Source organism: Scomber japonicus, chromosome 7 (genome assembly GCF_027409825.1).
Source record: "Scomber japonicus isolate fScoJap1 chromosome 7, fScoJap1.pri, whole genome shotgun sequence".
Classification (NCBI taxonomy): Eukaryota; Metazoa; Chordata; class Actinopteri; order Scombriformes; family Scombridae; genus Scomber; species Scomber japonicus.
Window position 1 is genome coordinate 6,917,185 of NC_070584.1, and position 22,773 is coordinate 6,939,957.

Consider the following 22,773-nt stretch of genomic DNA (forward strand, 5'->3'; position numbering starts at 1 on the left):
GGCAGAGCTGTAGCTGCAGTGTTGGATCAGTCTAATGATGTTGGATCAGTCTTTACACACAGTTTTTTTCTGTTATCTCATATTAAAAAAAACACAAAAAGACTGTTTTTTATTTTGTTTTTTAAATGATAAAGCATTAGAGGAGTGTGTGCCTTCAGATTAATTTACAGTAGCTACACATGCACAGACGTTTATCTGACTGGAGAGAAAATATATTTTAGGGACTAAAGTGAGGTATTAGCTTTCCCCGTTGGCCCTTCAGTATGATACTCGTCTGACACATAGTTTCGGTTTTTCAAGTGGGGTGAGGTGAGATAAAAGGAGATCTTAGCAGTGAAGGAGGAGGAGGAGGAGGAGGAGGCCCCTGCAGTCAGACAAAGCGGAGCTAATGGTTTTGACTGACTGCAGGGGCCTCTGCTGAATTACAGTAGGTGTTAAGTATTTTGTGTTTTGAGTGACAGCAGCGATCCCTCCGGTAACACAAGCTGTTGGTTATCACCAGCCTGACTCCACATGGCCGTCACCCAGAGGAGTCCCAGACACCTCCTCTGCTGCTCCTCTTCTCAGGTTCTCTCTTCGGTGACACCTCCTTAACATACCACCCGACTAAAATACCACACAACATCCTTTCATCATCCTCCTTACTTATTGTTGCCACGCCTGTCAAGCTTTCTCGACTCTACTCATCGGCACTGACAGATTTCAATTTTTTAAACAGTTGATCCTTGATTGGTTTAGAAGTAGACAATCAGGCTTCTCATTTCTAGGTTGATAAACTGAGGTTAGCCGGTTGAAAACACTCTATTGTTAGTGCTTCCATCTAACTCTTTCTAAAACAAGAACCCCGTGAAAGAGATCTTAAATATACACTTGATATCATGCTGAAAGACTGAGGCTAAAGCTGCATGTCCAGACATAAAGTCAGCAGACCTGACCAGATATTCCATGTAGAAGACAGAGTGATAAAAAAACAACATTCTTCTTTTATCGCAGTATAAAGTTATCACTGTACGTGTGATGAGGAAAAATGTGAGATGAAAATGTAAGATTCATTCAACATAACCCTGTTTGGCTGCTTAGCTTACATATGTGTATGTGTATGTTTTCTCTTTTTACAATAGAAAGGGCTTTTAAAATGAGAACTGAACATTATATAAGGCAAATGTTACACTATCTCAGTTAACTCTGAGCAGTATTAATTCAATAACAGGATAGAAGTGTGATCTTGGTGGCATCTTGTCTGCTGAACTGCTAAGCTGCTAACTCAAATTCATCACAACTTCACCACCATGGACAGGTTGTAGCTGCTGTGGCAGTGGGCCAATCACATGTCACATTCAATCGAAGAACGCTTGCATTGATTGGCTGTGAGCAAGTCCATACAAATAGTCCTATTTTCTAGCTCTGGATGCAAAAAGGATCGATTGCAGGTATCGTTTCACGGGAGACGTTTTGATACTAGTTGGTATCGATTTATTTCTGTTGATACCAAAGGTATCGAGTATCAATACACAGCCCTAACTGGCCAGTTAGCCAGACATGCTGATTGAAGCTGACACTAAGACAGATAAACATACTGTTAAATCTTTTCCTTACACTTTTACTGTTGTATTGATTTTGGAAAGCTAAGAAAAAGACGCCAAACCGTTAACTCATACTAACCCTGTTTCACACCGCCTTGGAAAGCCGTCAGTTCAATTTGAAAATATGCACAGTGACAACAGACACCAAAATGTTGGTGTATTCGTCTTGCCAGCTCTCTCACTTCAGGTGAAGATGAGGAGTCGCTGCGGTGAGAATAAGTGAGTCAAGAGGAATACGTTTTGGGACTTTTAACACTTCAGAACAGACTCTCTGCTGCCAGACCTCCCTCACTCTCTCCTTTTCCATCGGAGAAGCTGTTTCCTGAGGCTAATTGGACTCTGAATCGGGCCTGCCAGTCCTTGTTTCCTGGTCCCCTTGCTCTGGGCTCGGCGGACACAGATGGGCAGTCTGGAAAAGCATCAGAGACCGCTGAGCACATTGTTGCTGTTGGCTACCGGACCCTGCCGGCTTTTAAAATGCCAAAATCCAGACTTTTGTTGTAAAACACGTTTCTCAACCAGTACTCGCTGTCAGTCAGCAGCAGGCAGGACTCATCATCACTAGGGCTAAATTGACATGAAGTACGAACATTGAAATCAGGCCAAATTTGATTTTACCAAAGGGATGTAGGGATTCAAAGGGAGACATATGCAGAATGACTGCATTTACTCTGCAGCCAAATGTATGTATTCCCCTTTTGGGGTTTATGGGAGGAGGGCTGTGCTGCACTTCTGCTTGAAAGGCTCAATCTGGAGCAAAAGTTTTAAGACTCTTGATGATACAACACTATAAAGTTTTGCCATTGGCTCAAGTTGCCTATTGTTTGTTTGCCAAGCCGTGTATTTTGTTTTTTTTAACTTCTGTATTTCTTTCATTAGCCAATGGCTCGTGCATGAGATCCATTGCTCTAGCGTAATTGTTGATGGAAAGCATGGGTAGCCACTATTGGTTTTTTTATTTGGAGACAGGCATGGCAGAGGAACGCTCCAGAGTGGCGCTGAGACATATGGTATTGTTTTCCACAGCAAACAGAGCTCACCAGTTCACAGGAAACACACGCAACATCTGCAGCAAGGCGGCACGATAAGCTTCCCCCTCCATATCTCATCAACAAAGAGAGAACAATCAAATCAGCCACAAAAGCGTTTATCACATTAATATCACCAGAGAGAGTTAGAGCATGCACAAAGTGTCTATCAACCCCTTTTCATTGCACTTTCCCCTCACCCTCCGCTGTTTGCAACACCTCTTAATTTCCAAACAGCCTTTTTTCGATTTCCCATGCTCGGGGTGTTGAGAAGCCAGTGGAGGATTACAGCTTGATGATAATTGATCTCAAACATTTGGCATTTCTTCTCCTTCTTTACTGCACATATGGTTAGAATATGTTGGTGCTTATATGCAGAAAGGACAGGAAACATACTTTTACATGTTTGAGCACACACAAGGTTCTCAGTACTGCCAGATGTGTATTTATCACAACAGATAAAGAAGAAGAGGGTTGATTTACAATTTAATAAACAGGTATAATACCGAATCAACACTTTTATGCTGCTTAAGTCAACATTTGAGTTGTTGAACCAACACGCCTGCCTGCAAATACCATCACGAACATGAGTTTCCAGCATTAAGAACATGAAAGCAGGAGTTTCGGTCCCTATGGTATGTCGCTAACTTCTCCTCTGCATTCTTTGTTTGCTGTCAACTGCCAAGTCTGCGGAAATTCCTCCGTAAGACGAGGTAATATCCAGTGTTCATGCATTTAAAGTTCAGAACGCATTACACGGTTTTTACGGCTAACAACAGCTATGTTTGAGACGGCGTTTGGCAATAATACCGATCATTTGCTCACTAAGAGATGAGCTCTGTTTTCATATTGTGAGCTGATGCTTTACTTGGCAAAGGACTTGTGCTTGTAGCTCAGAAGAGTTCTACATAGACATGGGTTCTTTGCTGCAAGCAGTGTTTGGTCACATGAATCCAACACAAAGATATTTTTGGTCTTTAGGAGTTTGCTGACAAGAGGATAAAGCAGACTAAAGACTATGCTTTAAATAAATTTGACTTTTATAATTCTAATGGTTTTCTTTGAATTTGCAAGACCCTTTTCTGCTTTATTTGAGTACATTAGCAACGATCATAACACCATCTAGACTATTGAATGACAGCTTATTTAAATAAACAGTCTGCAGTATACTACAGTATATTTATATTTAAATGTTCAGAAATTGTTCTTTGCTTTCCAACGTTTAAAGTCCTTTTGGTCTTTTCAGCTGGGCAGGCAAAATAGAGAGAGAGAGAGAGGGAGAGAGAGAGAGACTTTGTTAAAGCCCAGAGTGGGTTCCAAATTCCTGAGGTTTTCAGAGCTCTCTGGAAGGCCTGGAGCTAATTTGGCTTTCAGGCTTTCCCCCTCTAATTCTTTGCGACTAATTACAGTCGTATTCCCACAATTAAACTGATAAACTCTGCTGAGTTTGGCAAGGTTAGCAAAGAAACCCCCCCCCCCACTCCCCAACCTCCACCTCCATCACCAACCCAGCCCCCTCCTCACCAGCTCGGGGTGCCGCCTCTAACCTCTCTACTGTCTCAACTCTCTCTTCGCCATCTTTTTCTGTCCGTTCCCTCTCGCCGTAGTAAACACACTAAAAAAAAAACCACTCAGATGGACCTGGATTCTTCGACAGAGTCTGTCTCGCAGGCCCCAGTATTTACGGCCTCTGGTGACAATGCCAGGAACATCAAGAGGAGCGTCCAGAGGTCAGACAACTGTTGCACATGAGGGGATTTGAAGGGTTATGTCTTGAAAAACCTAAAGACCACAAAGGGATATTACTCTATCATCATCATTAAAGCACGATCGCAATTTCGGGACATCCTCATAACATCATCACAAAGAGAGCGGCCTTCCGTTTTTTTTGCAAGGTTTTTTTTGCCTCTCGGATCCAAACGGATTTGTCGATTTCAAATGTTTCAATTGGCGCGGTCTCAGCCCAACGGTCATGCATACAGAGGGGATACCTTTCTGAGTTAGAAAAACAAGCACGGAAATAAAATCGAGGTAGGATGTCTAGACCGTGAGCTTGGACTTGGTTGCTGTTTGTCAGGGTAGGGTTTTTTTTTCAAGCACATGTGAATGTTTATCTCTCTGAAATGAAGCATATGGGGCTGAGCTCCATTAAGTGCCAAAGGGGTGGTCCCTCCTAAATATGGCTACACCAGTGGAATCACTTCTTCTTCTTCTTCTTTGCCTTCCATGTTTTTTTTAAGCAGTTCTCCTTCATTTTTGTGACTGTTTACATTTCACAGCTGGATGCAGTACAGCAACCTTCATTTTTTATCACTGTAGATCCTAAAGGGACCAAAACTGCAATCCATCAAGATATTGTCCCATGAAAATGTAGATCCAAGCAGTTTAACTATTGACTATATGTGTGTTTGTGTGAGTATTTTACCTATCATGAGTGTGTTCCCACCATCTGACAGTTTGTCTTTCTTTGTCAAGTGTTTGTGTCTTCTCCGTCATCCCTCGTGGTCATCTAGAAGCAGACCTTACACATTTGTGATGACGCACTACAACATTCTGTGTAAATAGTGGAAACCAGACACCTTTATTGTGTAGAGGAACATGTGTAAAAATACGCCAAGCATATTTGTAGAAGGTTTGAAATAACGGTTGAGATGGAGTGTGAAGGATGGGTTTCACCAGTGTTTATAGAGAAAGGTTTAATTTTGGAAAGGCTGACCTTCTTTTTTTCAGTTTGCCTGCAGGTTCTTCATTTTACAATCTTACGTATCTGGTCTAAAATAAAGTCTGACTTTGATGTGTCACTCTCTAAGCTAAGAGGTCACTGTTCGCTGAAGTCTTGTTTTTCCATGAAAGACGATTATTCACATTATCTCAGAAGCTCTTTTGTCTTCTAACGCTCCTTCGTTTTTTGTCCTCCTCAAAGGTATCGGAGGGCTCTGAGGTCCGCTTCCAGCAAGGAAACTTCTCCCTCTCCTGCCAGATCCAGAAGGAGACACTCCCCCATGGCAACGAGCACCTCCTCAACTGGGCCCAGAAGAAGTACGGGGCAGTCACCTCTTTCTCTGAGCTCAGGATGACTCAAGACATCTACATCAAAGTCGGAGAAGGTGTGTACCGGATTCCCAAAATTCCCCAACATAGCTCTAGGCCCCAAGGCACGCCTCCCCGGTCCCCCCTTCAGCTCCCAGAACTTGACTTAGCTTTGTGTTTGAGCCCTGGCTACAGGTTTACATGCACTACTCTGGTTAAAGAATTTCCTTCCCTCAACAGGCATTCACTCTTCCAAACTCTTAAACAAGGCTGCTTGTGGTGATTCTGAGCTGTGGCTGCTGACAGAAAAAAAAAGAAAAAGATTGGATCCCAGAAGAAAAAAGAAAGTTGTAGTGTATTTTTTTTGCTGAATTACAACAAATGTAAGATCATTTATAATATATAAACAAACATGTTCTTTTAATTAGAGCTGAAACAATTAGTAGATTAATCGATTAAACAATCAAACTAAATCTATCAAACTGTTTTCATAATTAATTAGTCATTAAACAAATGTTCCAAGTACATTTGCTAGAAAGGACCTGCTTCCAGCTTCTTATGTCATAAACTGAACATCTTTTGCTTTTGAACTTTTGGTCAAACAAACAATTTGAAGCCAGAAGATAGGAAATTATTTTTCACCGTATTTTGATATATCATAAAACAAATGATTAATTTATTTGACAGATCCAACAAACACGTTGACCTCTCGCTCCGACCTCTCCTGCTAGAAGCCGTATTTCTTCTTCCTAAAATTAAAATAGCACCGCAGAACCCTCCCCCCTCAGAAACATAAACACATTTCCATCAAAATATTCCTCATCAAACATCTGCGAAACAAAAGTTCATAATGTTTGCTGACTCGCAGTCTTCTTCACTGCCTTTTGTGTGTTACCGCCATCTACGCCCAGTCAGCAAAACAGTCAAAAACCCCTGTTTGTTTAAGAATGACATCAGAGTTATTGTTTGAAGTGATAGGCCTGGAACTATGACTACTTGTATCTGTTTATCTTATGTGTCATAATGTGCAAGAGGGAGACAAATACAGATGTTGAAACACTAGAAGCCAAATTTTAGACACTGAATTTATTTTTGAACAGATTGGCAGAAGGTCACTGAAAATGCATCATTCAAAACCACGGAAATGTCTGCCATTGATCTCCTTGACAAAGTGGTGTTATGCCCCTACTTTTCAGTAAGATGATAACTCACCAATAAAACAATAAAAAAAAGAAGTGTTTAAAAATCTGGCTGATTTTACCAAATGTCAGTGGAAAAAAGCTGTGATAAGTAAGCAGGAGGGAGGCAGTGCTTCTCTAATTTCTGCTAGAAGTAAGGTTAGGGAGTGTGTGAAGTGATAAAGAACTGGCCGATTCCCATGACAGGACTGTGATTGATCTGCACACGTTTGAGCTGTGTGGACCTTCCATTCTTTATTCTGTGCTGGCCGGCCTCTTCAGCGAACAGACAGCACGTTCAGCTTCACAGTGCATCAGCTCTCAGACAGGACGTCTTGTTTTTAATGAGCATCTTTCACTGCATGGAAATAAAACACAAGTCTGGAGAGAAAGAGAGAAAGAGAGAGAGAGAGAGAGAGAGAGAGAGAGAGAAAATGGCTCCACTACTGCTGGTGATAAGTTCTCTCTCTATTTACTGCGAGAGAACAGAGCGGTTGTTGCTCAGCCTTCAAGCGTTTAGTGTCATTAGGGGCTGTGGTTTTGGCAAAAGCCCAGAGTGCCATGATGTATACTTAGAGCAAAGAGCTGTAGATTTCCACTCCTTCACATCTTCAGCAGTGTTTCATGAAGACAGACACATTCTCACTCCGCTTCCTAACCAGGCCCGCGCTCAAGGTCTCTCCTCAGCTTTTTAAAGTGCCACAAGGGTTCCGGAGAGGAAGGTGCCAACCTTCAGTTTACACTTTGTCCAAAGCTCTGTTTGCCAAATAAGGAAGCATCTGTCTGGTGTTTTTTTTTTCTCTCTGAGAGCTAAGAAGGAGCCTAACTTTTCATGTTCTGTGAAGGTGCCTGTCTTAACAGTTAACGAATATTTGAACAGCAGTGATGGCGGAGGAAAAACAAGGGTGGAAGGTTTGATTGTGAATGTGTTTATTGAATATTATTGTCCAGTTAGGGTGGAGGCATTTGGGTTTTAGCTTTCCCACGTAAAACGAGAAGAGAAATCCCCCCCCCCCCGTTGGTAGAAAGACTGATCGTGCCAGCCAGAGCACCGCCTAATCTCATCATGGTTTAGTTGTAAATTTGGATGGGAGACAATGGGAATACCAGCTGCTGGGTTGATTAGTAAAGTGAGACATGAGCGCTCTTCAGCTGGAACGGCAGGGTCAAAGCAAACATCCAACCTACCCAAAGTGTCCGTGAGCGGGACGTTGAATTCCTGCCAGGAGCTGTTCTGTAGCTGCCCTCTCGTTCTGACCTCTCTGTGGTGGAGAGGCAACAACAAAAAAAGCCATATCTCTCCTTTGGGGGATCAAAATAACAGCACAGAACCCCCAACCGCTAACATAAACATGTCTCCACTTTCAGATCCAGTGTTTTCTGACACCTGCAAGATCGATACCAAGTTCCTGTCTCTGAACTACCTTGGTGGCTACGTGGAGCCACAGTCATCAAAGGGCTGCGTCCTGTCCGGACCCGACAAAGACCGAGAAGTCCACATCGTCGAGCTCCAAGCACCGAACTCCAGCAGGTAAAGTAAACCAAAGCAGCCAAAAAGCAAGGAATACATGTTGTCATGAGTTTATTTTCTGAGGTCAAGATGCTCTCACTAATCTCTGCGGGGTTTTGTGTTGGACGCTCAGTGGTGTGTTCTTGTGAGAAAGATATTTCAAAACTTGACTCTCGAAAAAAGTGCAGGTTGCCAGATAATCTCATCACTTCCCCCAACGGAGCGATTATTCTGTACAAATCTGGGAATGTCGTGGTAGCTGTGCTGTATCTCACCAGAGTGCTATCTGCTCTGTAGTGCATATGTCTGCCTTTTTTCTTTTTTCTTTTTTTTTTTTCTGGGTATGCGTCCAGCTTTTTAATTAGTTGGCCAGACACAGAAAGCCTGATAACAGTACATTGAACCTAAACCATTTTCTTAGTCTCTCTCTTTTTCTTTCTCTCTTTTTCTGCAGTGCATTCCAGGTGGATGTCATAGTGGATATACGGCCTCTGGAGGATGACGCCCCGCTGCACCGGGACGTGGTCTTGCTGCTCAAGTGCGCTAAGTCCGTCAACTGGGTCATCAAGGCCCACAGTGTGATCGGCAGGCTAGATATATTGGTAAGTTGGTTGGTTCCCATGTAGAAGTATCCTTTTTTTCTTACCTTTTATAGATTTGATATAGTCTTATCACACAGCAAAATGACATACAAGCACCAGTGACCAAAGAATTCGTCAAACTAGAACTTGGGTTGAATTGGCGCCTGGTCCTCACAGTGGTTTCGAGATTTGTTGTTCCATTCAGTAAAGCGGTTGGGGCATCAGACACTTTTTGAATCCAAAGCTACTGGAGAGCTTTAGCCGCACATACAGCTCAGATCGCCTCTCATCAGCCATAATGTGAATAATGAGCAGTGCTTGCTTCAGGCACTTACACAAGCTGAGAGCTGTTAGGACGTCCTCGCCACACACACAAAAGACAAACACTGGCTAATTACTGCAATATATCAAAGCGCCCTTTACTTGGAAAATGCAGTTTTGTCCGTATCGACGCTGAGCTCAAGTATACAGTTTTGATACTTAATCTTCGTTAATGTTACTCATGTCTCTCAGGACACTCAGGAACTGTAAGAAAATGACACTTATGCACACTTTGGAAGAATAGTGTAACTATGGAGCATGTCAACGAGAGAAACTGGCTGCTGTCCAACCACCATACTTGTTCTAGGGTTGGAATTTTAAACTCTGAGTCCGGAGAGAAAAATAAGCGCAAGTAAAAGTATAAGAAACTCACTGATATGGTAAGTTCTCCAAAATCATGTCATTTTCTGCTGATTCTTGTGACATTTAGTAGTCACTGTGTGGCTGGTCCTTGATGCCCATTTTGTTGTGCACTTCTCTGTGCTGCTTTCAGAGGAGGCAGGGGACTCTGGGTTTCCTTAGTGTGTAATGCTGATACTCCTGCAGGGCTGCTGCAGCCATGACACTGCAGTTTTTGCCAGGCGCGGTGTGTTTGTACAGCTGCCCCTTCACTGCTGTACTATAAGTCAGTCAGGTTGAGTGTGTGTGTGTGTGTGTAATGCAGGTCAGCGCCTGTGAAACTAGAACATGCACAAATGGATGGAAATGCCTTCGGCGAAGCTATACCCAGCAGATTTATGCTTTCATATCCGCTTACCACTTTCTACCACATGTAGCAGTTTTAGTTTGGATTTTTGTTCCCTGCATTGCACTATATACACAGTAAAGCAGTTTCATGAGAGCACATATCAGCAGTTGCTTCTATGTTGCTTCAATTGATTATTTTTGAATTAATTTGAGCATAAAATTTCAAAAACACCCAAGTGGAGGTGTTAAAATACCCCCCCAACCAACAGTTAAATAAATATTTTGAATTGACAATTAACTTGAACAGAGAAAAGCAAAAACACAAGGCTATCATTTCATATTTGAGATAAGTGATTAGCAGCATAGATCCATGCATAGCTAGGTCTGCTGGTCAGACAGTTCACCCCCTTAGTCTCGACAGTTATCAGACGGATTTAGTTTTTTATTAATTCAAAGCTTCTCCAACCATTAATAGCACATGTTTAAGATATTTCTAAAAGTACTTGTTTTTTTTTATTTCCCAAAAGCGCTGACACTGTGATTTTCAATGAGTGGTACACAGGATGCTGCGCTTGTGCAACAAGTGTTGGGAGTGTGTCAACTATGTGATATGATAGCCTCGTAAAAAAAACTGAACCCTCGCTTCTGTCAGAGAGCGGGTTCTCCTCAGTGTTGCTCAAGAGACTGGAGTGTGTGGGAAATGGCTGTGAGAAAGAATCACTCCTCCCTCACACAGGGAGGGTTGCAGGGAAAGACACACATTTTTTCGGAGCAAACTAAAACGTTGGTTGCCGAGCATCGATCGAGCTGCGACGCGCCCATGACCTCACACACTCATTCACATGATTCACACTTGACACAGAGAAAGTGCAGGATTGTACTTGAAGTTGCACATCTGTGATAATGCCTGAACAGTAAATCATCTCCTTTGTCTCTGAAGACTTTAATAGAGCTTACATTTATGCTCCTTTTTAAAAAATCACACTTTGTTATTGTTTAAACAGACAAAACGAATGAAACTTCTTTTTTTCTCCACAGGCGTCTGACACAGTGAGCGTCAGTTCAAACACAGAGAAGCTGATGCATGTATCAAAAACCCCCAAGCAGCACTTGCCATCAGGGTCACAAGCCTTGATCAAGTGGGCAGAGGAGCATGACTACAGTCCAGTCACGTCTTACACCAGCACTCCTGTGGCTAACCACTTCAATATCCGGCTGAGAGAGCCAGGTAATCTGAAAAAACATCCTCTGAATTCTCCATTCAGCATAAGTTCAAATGTAGCAGAAACAGAAACAGTGTGTCAAGTTAAATAAAGGCTAAAATTGTGCAAGACATACATTATAGCAGCTTGTCCAATTTTCTTCATGAATAATATGGCACTCTTCTTGTAAAGAATATAGCATGATATTGTGAAATGGTTTTATAGGCATGTGCAATTTCCATAAAATTACCCTCACGAGGTTCTGACCGTGTGTGACTTCCAGATGTGATGGATCCTCTGGAGAGCATGTTGCCTCCAGAGCTCTCCATCCTGCGTGACTCCAGCCCTCATCTAGGAGGAGGAACTGCCTCAAGGCGCTCCAGTCTGCCCTTTCCTTTCCCTCCACCCGTGTCTCAGGGCCTGCCCCACCTCTCCCTGCCCTCCCTCCTCGACGACCGTCCCTGGGAGAATGCAGAGCCGGAGGAGCACCAAGGCGTCCTGAGTATCGGCCTCAGTGTGCAGTGTGGAGAAACAAAGATGGTGATCAGCATCGATAAAGAGACCCTGCAAGTGAGTGGAGGGGTTATTGTAGTTCATTTAAATTTTTCTCTATCACAAAAACAACACATGTACAAATACACACAACACATGACATGTGGAAAGCCAAAACAAAAATCACTTGGAAATAAAATCCTATACATACAAAAATGTATTTGAACTATTATTATAAATAGCATGTAACACAAACAAGATGAATAAAATGAATAATCTGTCAAATATTCCCAAAAGTATTCACTTTATGAAACTAAAGAGCAGGAAAATCTGAGCATATGTGAAGCCTGATAGTAGGTATTTTAGTAGCAATTAAATACATACATTTGTCAGTCAGCTGATTGAGCGATCATTTGTTTTAGCGCAGAAACAAACAGTTGAAGCAGGTTCCCCACAGCAATAAATTCAATGATTTTTTCCCACACTACTTCATCTAGTATAGTCGATTATTTGAAATATAATAAAAGTCTGAAAATTGGTCTGACTTTAGGGCATTTTGTTTTTTGCATCTCTGCTCATGCAAAACAGACTTGATGTGACAAACTTTGACAAGAAGAACAAACATGGAGGACACCCATAGATAGTAACAGTGTCTGGACCAATTACTGGGCTGAAGCATGTTGTCTGCACAGCAATTATAAAAATGGCAACATAGACCTCCCTGTTACTATGTTTTTGTTACCTGAAAAAGCATCCAACATATGCATGCATCTGCATGATGCTCAATGTAATAACTGTTAATTTGCAAAATGTCTAAAAACACAAATCTAATCAAATAGATGAATATGTTGGTTGCCAGCCTTGGTGATATGTTGCTATACATAAAGATACATTGGTTGCAGGAAGTTTGAGGTATACTAAAGCTTAATAAAAAAGATTGATTGACTTTTATGTACAGGCTGACATTGAAGAAAATAGGACGGTTCCCAACATTTGGCATCAGTCCACAGGGACAACGCAGTCAGCCCACATCACAGAATGGAAACTGGCATAGGCTGTAATTAGGAGAAGCTGGGGTTGGAGCTGGACCACCTTGTGGGATTTGTTTATTCCTGGGAACTCCAACACAACCACTTTGACATTTTTTTTCCTCTGTTTTTTACAATTCTGAAAAATGAGTTAATAGGTTTTTTTGATCTGTATCCAATCTTGTCATTTTTTGATGTTTTTTACAGGCGAACGGGTTCGCTCATGCCAATCTCACGCTCGAAGATCCAGAATGCAAAGCTACAGTCAATGCCACCCACTACACACTGGAAACTCCTCTGACTGGCTGTCGGACCACCGTATATCCCATGCAGGGCAGCTCAATGGTCCTTTACATCAACTCTGTGAGTATAATACCTGTTATTACAATGTAGTTGAAAATAGGTTGTGGCAGTACTGCTGCTTAACCTGAACCATGAAGCGTGGCCTCACTGAGCATCAGAGCTGTAGTTTATAATGTAAATATGAAGAAAGTGTTTTTAAAGTAAAAGTGAAATAATATCACATAATATCAGTGTCCCTTTGCTGCAGGTCATTCCCCTCTCTCTCCCTTTATCCTGTTGGCCTCTATGCCACCTACTGTGAAATAAAGGCAAAAATGCCCCCCCCCCCTCATATATATATGCATACTGTATATATATACTTAAATGTATACTTTGTGTTGGTGTTTTGACATGTGAATAATAATTGTATTAGTATAGCACCTTTCATACAGGAAATGGAGCTCAGGGTGTTGTTGTCACAACAAAATAAATGACATACACCAAGTGCTTCACATTAAAAGCACATGAAATAAACTTAAAACAAGGTTAAAAAAGAAACAAAGAAAACAACATAAGATGGAAAATAATAATAGCAGTAATAGTAAAATAGTAAAAATAATACAGAGTAAAAGTAGCTAAAACATAGAATAAGTAGAATAAATAAAATCAAGTAAAATACAACATTTTAAAACAAGTGCGGTAGTTCAACTAGTTTTTAGCTTTCTTTTAATATGAATGTATTTGATTAAAATTGTATATTACCCAAAAGAAGAAACTTAAGTTGCATGTATTTTATAGCGCTTTTTGGTTCAGACTGACAATGTCGGCACTAATCATTTTATTGGTCCAATATCTGTGTGGGCAGAAACTAAAGATAGCTTCTTGTATCAGCTCAGTTCCAGTGATGCAGGTGGTTAATCAGCTTGGGCACAGACATTATTAGCTCTTGTCTAGTCTGTGCTTGTTAAAAAACTGGAGGAAAGTGTCATCAGTGTTGTTAGGCTACACTGGAGTATGAGTCAGTCACACACCACAAGGCATGATAATTAAAAAATATGCACAACATTTACAGTTCATTTTTCCATGTGACTTTTAAGTACTTTTTCATGTAATGATGAACTCTTGAGTGAGTTTATGGGATTCAGAATTCACATCCAACATGTCCAGTTATCTTCATTATTGTGGAATGCATTCAGTGTGTTTGTTCTAACAAGCAGGGATGAATCACTTCCTCCCCGGCCTTTTGAAATCATTTGTTGGGGAGGGCGGTGGATATGAGAACAACACATTTACTGTCCAATGCAGATTGAAAAACCTGGGCACGTGTCCAAGGTCATCCTTTGTGTTAGCACTTTGATGCGGGGATAACCTCCGACCTCTGGTCAAAAGAGATTCATTGTCATTGTCAAGGTCCATAAGACATCAAAGATCATCTGCTTTTTGTGTGTTATTCCTTCTGTCCAGTGATATGTTGTTTTAGTTCAGCAGTGGCACTGATGGCAAGTCAGCTAGCATGCGGTGCAGACAGGAAAAAAGAGATTGTCCTCTCACCTCATTAAATCAAACTTTTCTTATAAAGCAGCACGGACTTGTCTCCCAGCCCTGACGTGCCTCTTCTCTACTGAGATATTAGAAATGTGTTTTATGTTTTTGTCCAGGGTCAGTCCCACTGCTGAGGCTACAGGACATTCCCACATTTCAAATCCAACTCATTGGTTGCAGAATGTTTTGGCGACCCCCTCTCAAAGATTCTAATCTCTGTGCCTTTGGCTTTTCGAACACCCTGAATTAAGCAACAGCACTCGCAACTGTAACTGTCAAAAAAGAAAAGTCTGGAAGTTATTTTTGTGAAAGTATTACTGATTGATTTGGCTTAGCTTTTGTGAGTGATGAACCGTTTTGTGGGTTACAGGTCTTGATAAGTCATGCTGAGACTAAAGATGGGAGCGGTGGACCTCTGGAGTATGAGGACCTGGAATCTGGAGACGTGTTCCCAAGGGAGACGGTGGATTTAGAGAGGATGTCAACTGAGCCTGTGGAGCACCAGTCAGCCATCATGGTAAGACAGTTGAATCATTGTATCTCATTGTGAGAACAGCATGGGTGAAAGTTGACAAATCAAGACCACCAACCACCGAATTATCTACATCTCCACGTAAATCATCCCGAGTTGAAAGAAACTCCATTTCCCAGTGTCCCTCGGTGCTAGTAAAGACTCATCTGGTTCTTGCAATCTCTCCGGTTTTCCACAATGTCTGTTATATGAACTTGACCTGACATTTTTCCATTTTGAAGTTTATCCATCTTCGTCCCTCTGCTGACTTATTTTCCTTTGTCTCATCTGTTCCACGTCTCCAACTTATTGTCCTTATTTATACAGTACACAGTATCTCTGATGTACTTTCCCTCATTTATTTATTATTATCTTAATGTGGTCAAACGCTGACACGCAGTCATGTAGGGTGAGAGTGCTCGAGTGGTGGAATCCGATGTCAGATCCCTGCTGATATTTATCTTGGCTTTGCTCTACTCTCTTCCTAGTTCAATTGCACGTACAAAGAGAAGAGCAAGGAAACCCACGATACACTCCCCAGGATCGTACCGGGACCGGCGAAGCAACCGGTCAACAACATGACCTACATCATGGAGCTGTATGACACGTTGCCAGTCCACAACCCTTCACGCCAGGCCTTCTACACCATCTCGCAAAACCAGCAAGTCTTTGTGGAGGTACGGCTTCGCATTACTAATACATTATGTGTCATCATGTGTGTGATTTTTGCGGATTAATGCGAGTGGCTTCGTCTTATACAACTCGTGTTTTTGTCTCCAAATTAAAACCTTCATAACAGCAGAGAAGAACAGCGCTTTGTGTGCTCAGTCTGGGATTTTAGCTCTTCCTGCTTTGATCTCTTAGTGTGGCTTCCACGAGGTCAATTTGTATTTTGTCTAGTTGGGGCTAAAAAGCTAACACTCACTTTCACCCCTCACAGTCATTCATCTCCCCTCTCCCTCTGTCTAGCTGGCTCAGTAATACTCTAGTAATTACAGAGGTCGTGTAAGAGATGGCAAGAGACACCTGGATACTATGAGCTCCTTTTTGAAGAGATGATTTATGGTGATATCAGCGGGAGATGCTCCGCTGACGGTGTTGACGTGGAGCTAGCAGGTTACAAAGAGTTGTCTGTGTGTGAGGCTTTGGTGTAACCTCCTCTTCAGAACTCACACTGTGCTGCGACCTGACCTGAGCCAATGGCCAAAAGGTGCACTTTCATGCTCATAAAGGGACTTTGTTCAAAAACATCCCCCCTTCTCCAACACTGCACATTGGAGATTTTATTGTAAATACGCTGTATGTTTATTCAGACTAGAGCTCTTTTCTACTTTATAAGTCATGATCTGCCTAATTTACTGTGTTTTTAAAATGCTATTTTTTATGTGTCTGCGTCTGTTTTTCACCCTGGCAGAGAGCTTTCTGATGAGGTTACCATCATTAGAAAACACTCGCACTGACAGTCAGAAGGAGGAAAGAGCAGAAATAATAACTCAGGGGACTGTCTTGTGGTTGGAAGGATATTACTGCCATCCTAACTGGGGCTGAAATACTACTTGAAGACACAAGTTTTAGTTTCTGTCTCGTGTCAATATCAAAGTGGTGGTCCTTGCTGTGGTTTCCAGACACTCATAGTGACAGCTAGATTGTGACAGATGGTTAGGTGAGCAAGGAATAAAGTGCAGATTAGTCCTTTAGCTGAAGACTTAATTAATCCAGTTCTCTTTAAGACAGCTATTTATTTTATTTATTTTTAAATATTCCTGTTTACCTTACCTTCCCTGCCCAACTCAACATATGTAGTATAAGCAGACTTACAATTGCACATTGTCTTGGGTCACTTTTGGGAAGTGGAACAAGCTGTAAACTCAATGACATTTCTGTTGTGTTTCTGGCTAACTGATACATTTAAAGGTGCAGTGTGTAAGATTAAGTGGTACCTAACATCAAGGTTGCAACAAACTAAAAACTTCCCCCACCCTTCCAAATGTGCAGGGGAACCAATGATGGTCGTGAAACTGATGAAAAAAACATGAAGAGCCCTCTGTAGAGTTCTAGTTTGTTTTGTCTGTTTTGGGCTACCATAGAAACATGGCAGCCTTTGTGGAAGATGACCCTTTCTGTGTGTAGATATAAAGAGCTCATTCTAAGCTTATGAAAACACAACAATTCTTAACTTCAGGTGAGTAAACACTAATTAAAACATACTTATGAATATAATATTCCATGTCTGCCAAGTCTATTCAACTTGAAGCCACTAAATTCTACACACTGCACCTTTAAGTCTAATATTCATCACCTTTTTATTCTAATATTGGTCTCCACCAACTTCTGAGTGAAATATCTTGCTCTTCAGCTGCTAAATGCTCTGCTATATTCACAAGCTAGTTGCTAACTTTGTCCATGTGCTAAGAACAGCTGCCTCCTGTGGCTGCAAATGGGCTTCAATAGAGCGGTGAAGTACTGTAGGCGTAAAATGTCAATATTCTGTGTAAACTGAAGTGTAATATACACTTCAAGCATAAACAATCATGATGTGGAAAATATCTATTTGATTTGTATTCCTGGCCAAAAGTATCAATAAGCACTAACGTCACTCTTACTTTTCAATCAATCATGACTTCACTCTTACTTACACAAAAAGGCCTTTTAATACAAATGTTATTTATCTTTGAAGAATAAATGTTTTCCTTCTCTCTCACACGCTTAAGGTCACATCAACCGCATCAGATCCGGAGCTGGGGTTCACCATCATATCATGCTTCATTTCACCCAACTCCAACCCCAGCGTGTCCTCTGACTACACTCTCATAGAGACGGTCTGCCCCACGGACGACTCAGTCAAGTACTATCCTCAGAGGGACTTCCCTGTCCCTCGCGTCCAGCCGGATAAGAAAAGCTTCAGTTTTACCTTCAACTCCAAGTTCAACCAGACCCTTCTCTTCCTGCACTGTGAGATGTCCTTATGTGCCAAAAGACCTCAGAGTAACCGAAGACTACCACTGGTATGTCATATTACCATCTCCAGTTTATTCCTCTCTGTATTAGCATTGTTTTCTTTTTCTTTTTGACAAGATTTCTAAGTGTTTTAGTGCACCAGAGTGATTCAGTATCAGGTCTGCAACCCCGGAGCAAAGCAGGCAACATGAATCGATGCAAGGTGCGCCAAGTATCCAGCTGCAGAACAAAATAAGCATCCGTCTTCGCCATCATTTTCATTTTTCTCCCTCTGCACCGTGCGTCCAACTCAAACAGTCTCCTGCTAGCTCTCTCCTCTGTTTTTACCTCTCTCTTTTTTTTTACAAGAAAAAAAGTTGTCAAAGTAATGAGGGGAGAAGTGGTCTGGGTCAGATTTAAAAAAAAGAAGTTAATTGTTGTTGTTCTGATTACGATCAGGGTCATGTTAATGCTCATCAGTCATATGCTGGATTTCCACATTTATACTTTAAGGCAGGTATGACAGAAGGCATTTAGTTGAGGTTGAGATATTTATATGTTGCTCTCAGTCTTCACATTTCTTTCATTTTATCCTCACAGTGTGTACAGTCCAGTGAACGCTGTGATTCTCTGACTGTGGATAATATCCTCGTGATGATGATGAACACCAAGACGTCTACCAAGACGCTGGTTGTGGTGGATGGATCTGGTGCGCCGGTGACAACAGGTTAGCCAAGTGTTAATAAACACACATTTTACTCCTACTTACAGTACAATAGAGCTTACACCTTCATCTCTGTCTGAGTGAGATACATGTGAGTCATAAAAAGGTCAGTGACAAATAAGGGTTGGCAAGATGAGCAATTCAAAAATATCTATAAAAACAGTTTAAAAAGCAGCATCAGGTTTGTTAAAATGTACATTGTGTATTTTTGTTGGTTTTATGTCATGTGAAATGACATTTGCACCATTTTTTACCAAAAGACTGAATGCTGCTGAAAATGTCAAATGGTGTAACCACAAAACAATGATCAATATTAAATATTTTATCCACCTACAGTGTATTTAAGTGTGCTGAAACAAATAATTCAAACATTTAAAAAAAATTGAAATGGTTCTTGATTGACATGATTCCCCAGATTATATTTATTATTAAGAACAATTGTATTCCATTAACTTTATTTAACATAAAAAGTTAGAATGTAAGATCATGCCAAACTAGTTTATATGGTGTTTTATTGAGAATTTATCATTTTTGAGCAAGTTAAATTATTTGGTTCAAAGTTTTTATGGTTACACCACTTAGACATTTTTCCCATAATCCTCTAATATATATTCTCTCAAAATGGATTAAAAGCAGAAATTTGATGCTGGGTCCACAAAAAATAATGTTATTCATAGGTTTATTTTCGCATTTTAACCCCTTTAAATTTGACTAAACCAAAAAACACAAAAATCGTAAGCAACCCAAAAGTTCTTGTCACTCTCATTCATACTTCTCAGTTTTTTTGCTCTTTTTTAATGAAGCTTTGATTTGCATCATTGTGAGTTTATATAGAGAGTGTGATAAGGAGTACAGAGAGAAGCCAGTCTGAGGAGGAAGGAGCCAGAGAAAGCTGAGTCCAGTACTTGGAGATTAAACCGAAACCACAAAACACTGCACATCACTTCCCCACATCTGGTCATCATTAACTGCGGCTTGTGTGCGTGTGTGTGCGTGTGTGTGCGTGTGTGTGTGTGAGATTGTGTGAATGTGTATGCAGGTGTGTGTGTATGCACATTTGTGGTGTGTGCGCTCATGTGTCTGTTTACATTAACAGTCTGTACACAAACGTGTGTGTTTTTTTGTGTGTGTGTGTGTGTGTGTGCATGTGTGTGTACATACTAGCGTGTGGTCGGCTGCAGTAAAGAGGAGTGTTGCTAACGCTTGAGGCCCAGTTCTGCTGTTCTGGACCGGACCGAGCTGAGGGAGAGGTGGAAAAAGAGGAGTCATGCAGCACTGAGCTCCAGTTGTTTTCACTTAGGACCTTCACTGTGGCCTCCCTTTTCCATTAGAAAAGGGGGAGAGAGGAGGAGTGTATGTGTGTTGGTGTGTGTGTGTGTGTGTGTTGGGGGGAGTATTGGTCCTCTTGTTGGCTTCGGGAGTTCAGCCAGCGCTTGAAGGCCCCTGGATCATCGCTTATTTAGTCACTCATTCATTCACTGGCTGTATCGCACAGTCTCGGGGGCTGCGGGTGTGATCAGAGGAGGTAGGGGGTAGGGAGGGGGGGCCCTGATGTAACCACCATCACATTTTACTAATTATGACCTAAACTTAGATGGAGTGATATCATGAGTGCCCAATTACTGGTGGCCTGCCAGAACTTTTCAAATCAGCTTCCCCCTCTGAGCAATGACATCAACAAGAGACCTCTGGTCAGTCTGCGTCAACTTCACTGACTCATGAGTTTATTATAAATCATGTAATTTTAATCAGGCTCCACCAATATCTCAGCACGGCCAATAAAGATAGTGAAAAGTGGAACAAGGCTACAGGATTTATCATATCAACCTCACACTCTCGTTTCATGCCTCTAAGTCTTCTGTCGTGTGTGTATTAGCAGTCAGATCCGTCTCATCAAATAAGCTTCTTCCTAAGCTGCAGCAACACCAGTGTCTGTGTGTTTGTGTGTGTGTGTGTGTGTGTGTGTTGCTCTGTGTTACAAAGTGTGCACAGGAAGGGGGGGGGGCAGGATGTTAATGTAAGTAAATGTAAGATGTGAGAGACAGGAGGCGAAAAAAAAGAAGCTTTTAAGGAATTACAAAAATGTGTCCGAATCACATAAACACAGCAAAGGATGAGGAAAAGCAAATAAATGAATCCACCCTCAGTTCTGACAAAAACACTGTGTGATGTAAAAGGTTGTCCGTGTGCTGTGTGTGCATCCAGATTCAAAGATAATGAAGACAGTCAAAAGCACCTATGTACAGTAAGTAAGTGTGCAAGCAAAAGTAACACTGCAAATTATTAAAAAACACTTAAGACATAACAAATACATATATGATAAAGCTTGTTATCTGTAGAGAGAAACCAAAGCTACTCAATACCTTTGTGTTGGTACTACCTGTTATACATTTACACAAACACTAAATATGGAGCAGCAGAAATACACTAAACTGAATTATACCAGATTGTTTTTATCAGCAGTGACTTCATCATAAACAGTCTGAGCCTACAGACTGGTTTCCTTAAGCAGGTGGAAAAATAAGATAAAACATTGTGAAATCATCTCATTTCATCACTGGACTAGAACTCAGTGTTTTGGGTTCAGGCTACATCTGACTATAAGTGAACTGTGTATTAGTTATAGTTTTTATCTTTTGTAAAAGGACACTCTCCCACAGGAAAGTATCAGACATGCAGCCTGATAAGATATGTTAAACATGATTTAGATAGTGTGTCTAGTATAGTTTATTGGCCAGATAAGCAGATTTTTTTTTCTCAACTATAAAATACCCTGCTTAGTTAGAGCTCAAACACTTACTGTACACTGTAAGCCTTTATGAGCTCTATATTAGATGATTAGTAGACGGAAAACAAATCTCGCCAAAAGTTTCATCAGCATCTCAAATATCAATATCAATCATTCTTCAATCTTAATAAACTGAATGCATTTGTGCTTTGGATTGTTGGTGGGACAATAGTAGCAATTTAAAGATGCCATCATGGACTTAGAGATATTATGATGAGCATTTGTCACTATTTACTTAACTAAACTAATCAATTGAAGCAGTTTAATTGATAATGAAAGTGATTGTCAGCTTAAGTAATATAGTCATTTGTGCCAAACTTAAAAAATAAACACTATATATTGAGTACTCTCAGGTATAGATATTGGTATCTGCAAGGCTGTACAGTTAAACTGAGCAGAAGTGGGTGTATTTATTACATTTTAACAGAACACTCATAAGCTTTGAGTTTCAGTGCTGGGCAGAGTTATAGATGCAGTCATTGAGAGGGGAAGTGCCAGTGTTGATGTTAGAGGAACTGCTGAGGACATTGGTCAACAGAGACTGTGTAAATGTGCAGTAATGACTGAGCTGAGCTGAGCTGGGCAGCAGGGTGCACTGCCTCCACCGCTATGCCAATGCTGCGGGTTTATTTTCCATGGAGCAGATTAAGTAAACACAAATATGCCGTAAACACAGCGAAGAGAGAGAGAGAGAAAAAGAAAATCTCAATTTCAAAGGCTGTGTTTTCTCCTTCAAAGCCATCTCTTATGCTAGGATGGCAAACAAAACAAGCAGCCTTTTCAAGGGCCACAGTTCTTGCACTGGACTGCATCCCGAAAGAGCTGAAGTTGATCTGCAAATCAAAGAGGGCCACTTGTGGCCAACTTGGTGCATGGAAAAACATAACAGCCTCAAAGCCCCTGCCATCAAAAGTAGATTTACTGCTTCACAACATCAATAAATTGTATCCCTTTTTTATGGATCTGGTAGTGTTCAGGAAAAGTTGAAAATATTTCTTTGAGAAGTTGGCAGTTGGCAGAGTAGATTTTTATCATGACACTGGTAAAGCTAGAAGAAGAAGAAGAAGATAGAGAACCCATTTGATGAAGCAGGTTGTAAGTGGTGTATGTGCATAACAGTAATAGACAGGCAGAAGCTGCAGTGTGTAAAATATGCACTGTAGGTATGTCAGCTCTTCAGATAGCTGATCTGTCTACACAGCTGATTCCTGTGATAGATGTATGTAATGATGCATCACCTTAAATCCTGCTGAATAAGGGAGTTTTGTTCTCTAAATGAGCTGCTGTATTGACTGGCCAGATGTTAAGTAGATTACTTTATCATTAAAATGATCATGAAACTCAAAAAA

At 41.1% G+C, this 22,773-nt stretch overlaps 1 protein-coding gene across 1 annotated transcript in view; it reads left to right on the forward strand.

Moving 5' to 3' along the window:
- Positions 1 to 22,773, forward strand: part of tgfbr3 (transforming growth factor, beta receptor III) — a 52,677-nt gene that overhangs the window by 23,273 nt on the left and 6,631 nt on the right. The window contains 10 exon segments of the mRNA XM_053322328.1: positions 5,535 to 5,718; positions 8,188 to 8,350; positions 8,784 to 8,931; positions 10,957 to 11,146; positions 11,404 to 11,690; positions 12,848 to 13,003; positions 14,835 to 14,981; positions 15,464 to 15,652; positions 17,687 to 17,980; positions 18,513 to 18,648. Coding sequence (XP_053178303.1) covers positions 5,535 to 5,718; positions 8,188 to 8,350; positions 8,784 to 8,931; positions 10,957 to 11,146; positions 11,404 to 11,690; positions 12,848 to 13,003; positions 14,835 to 14,981; positions 15,464 to 15,652; positions 17,687 to 17,980; positions 18,513 to 18,648 — 1,894 coding nt within the window.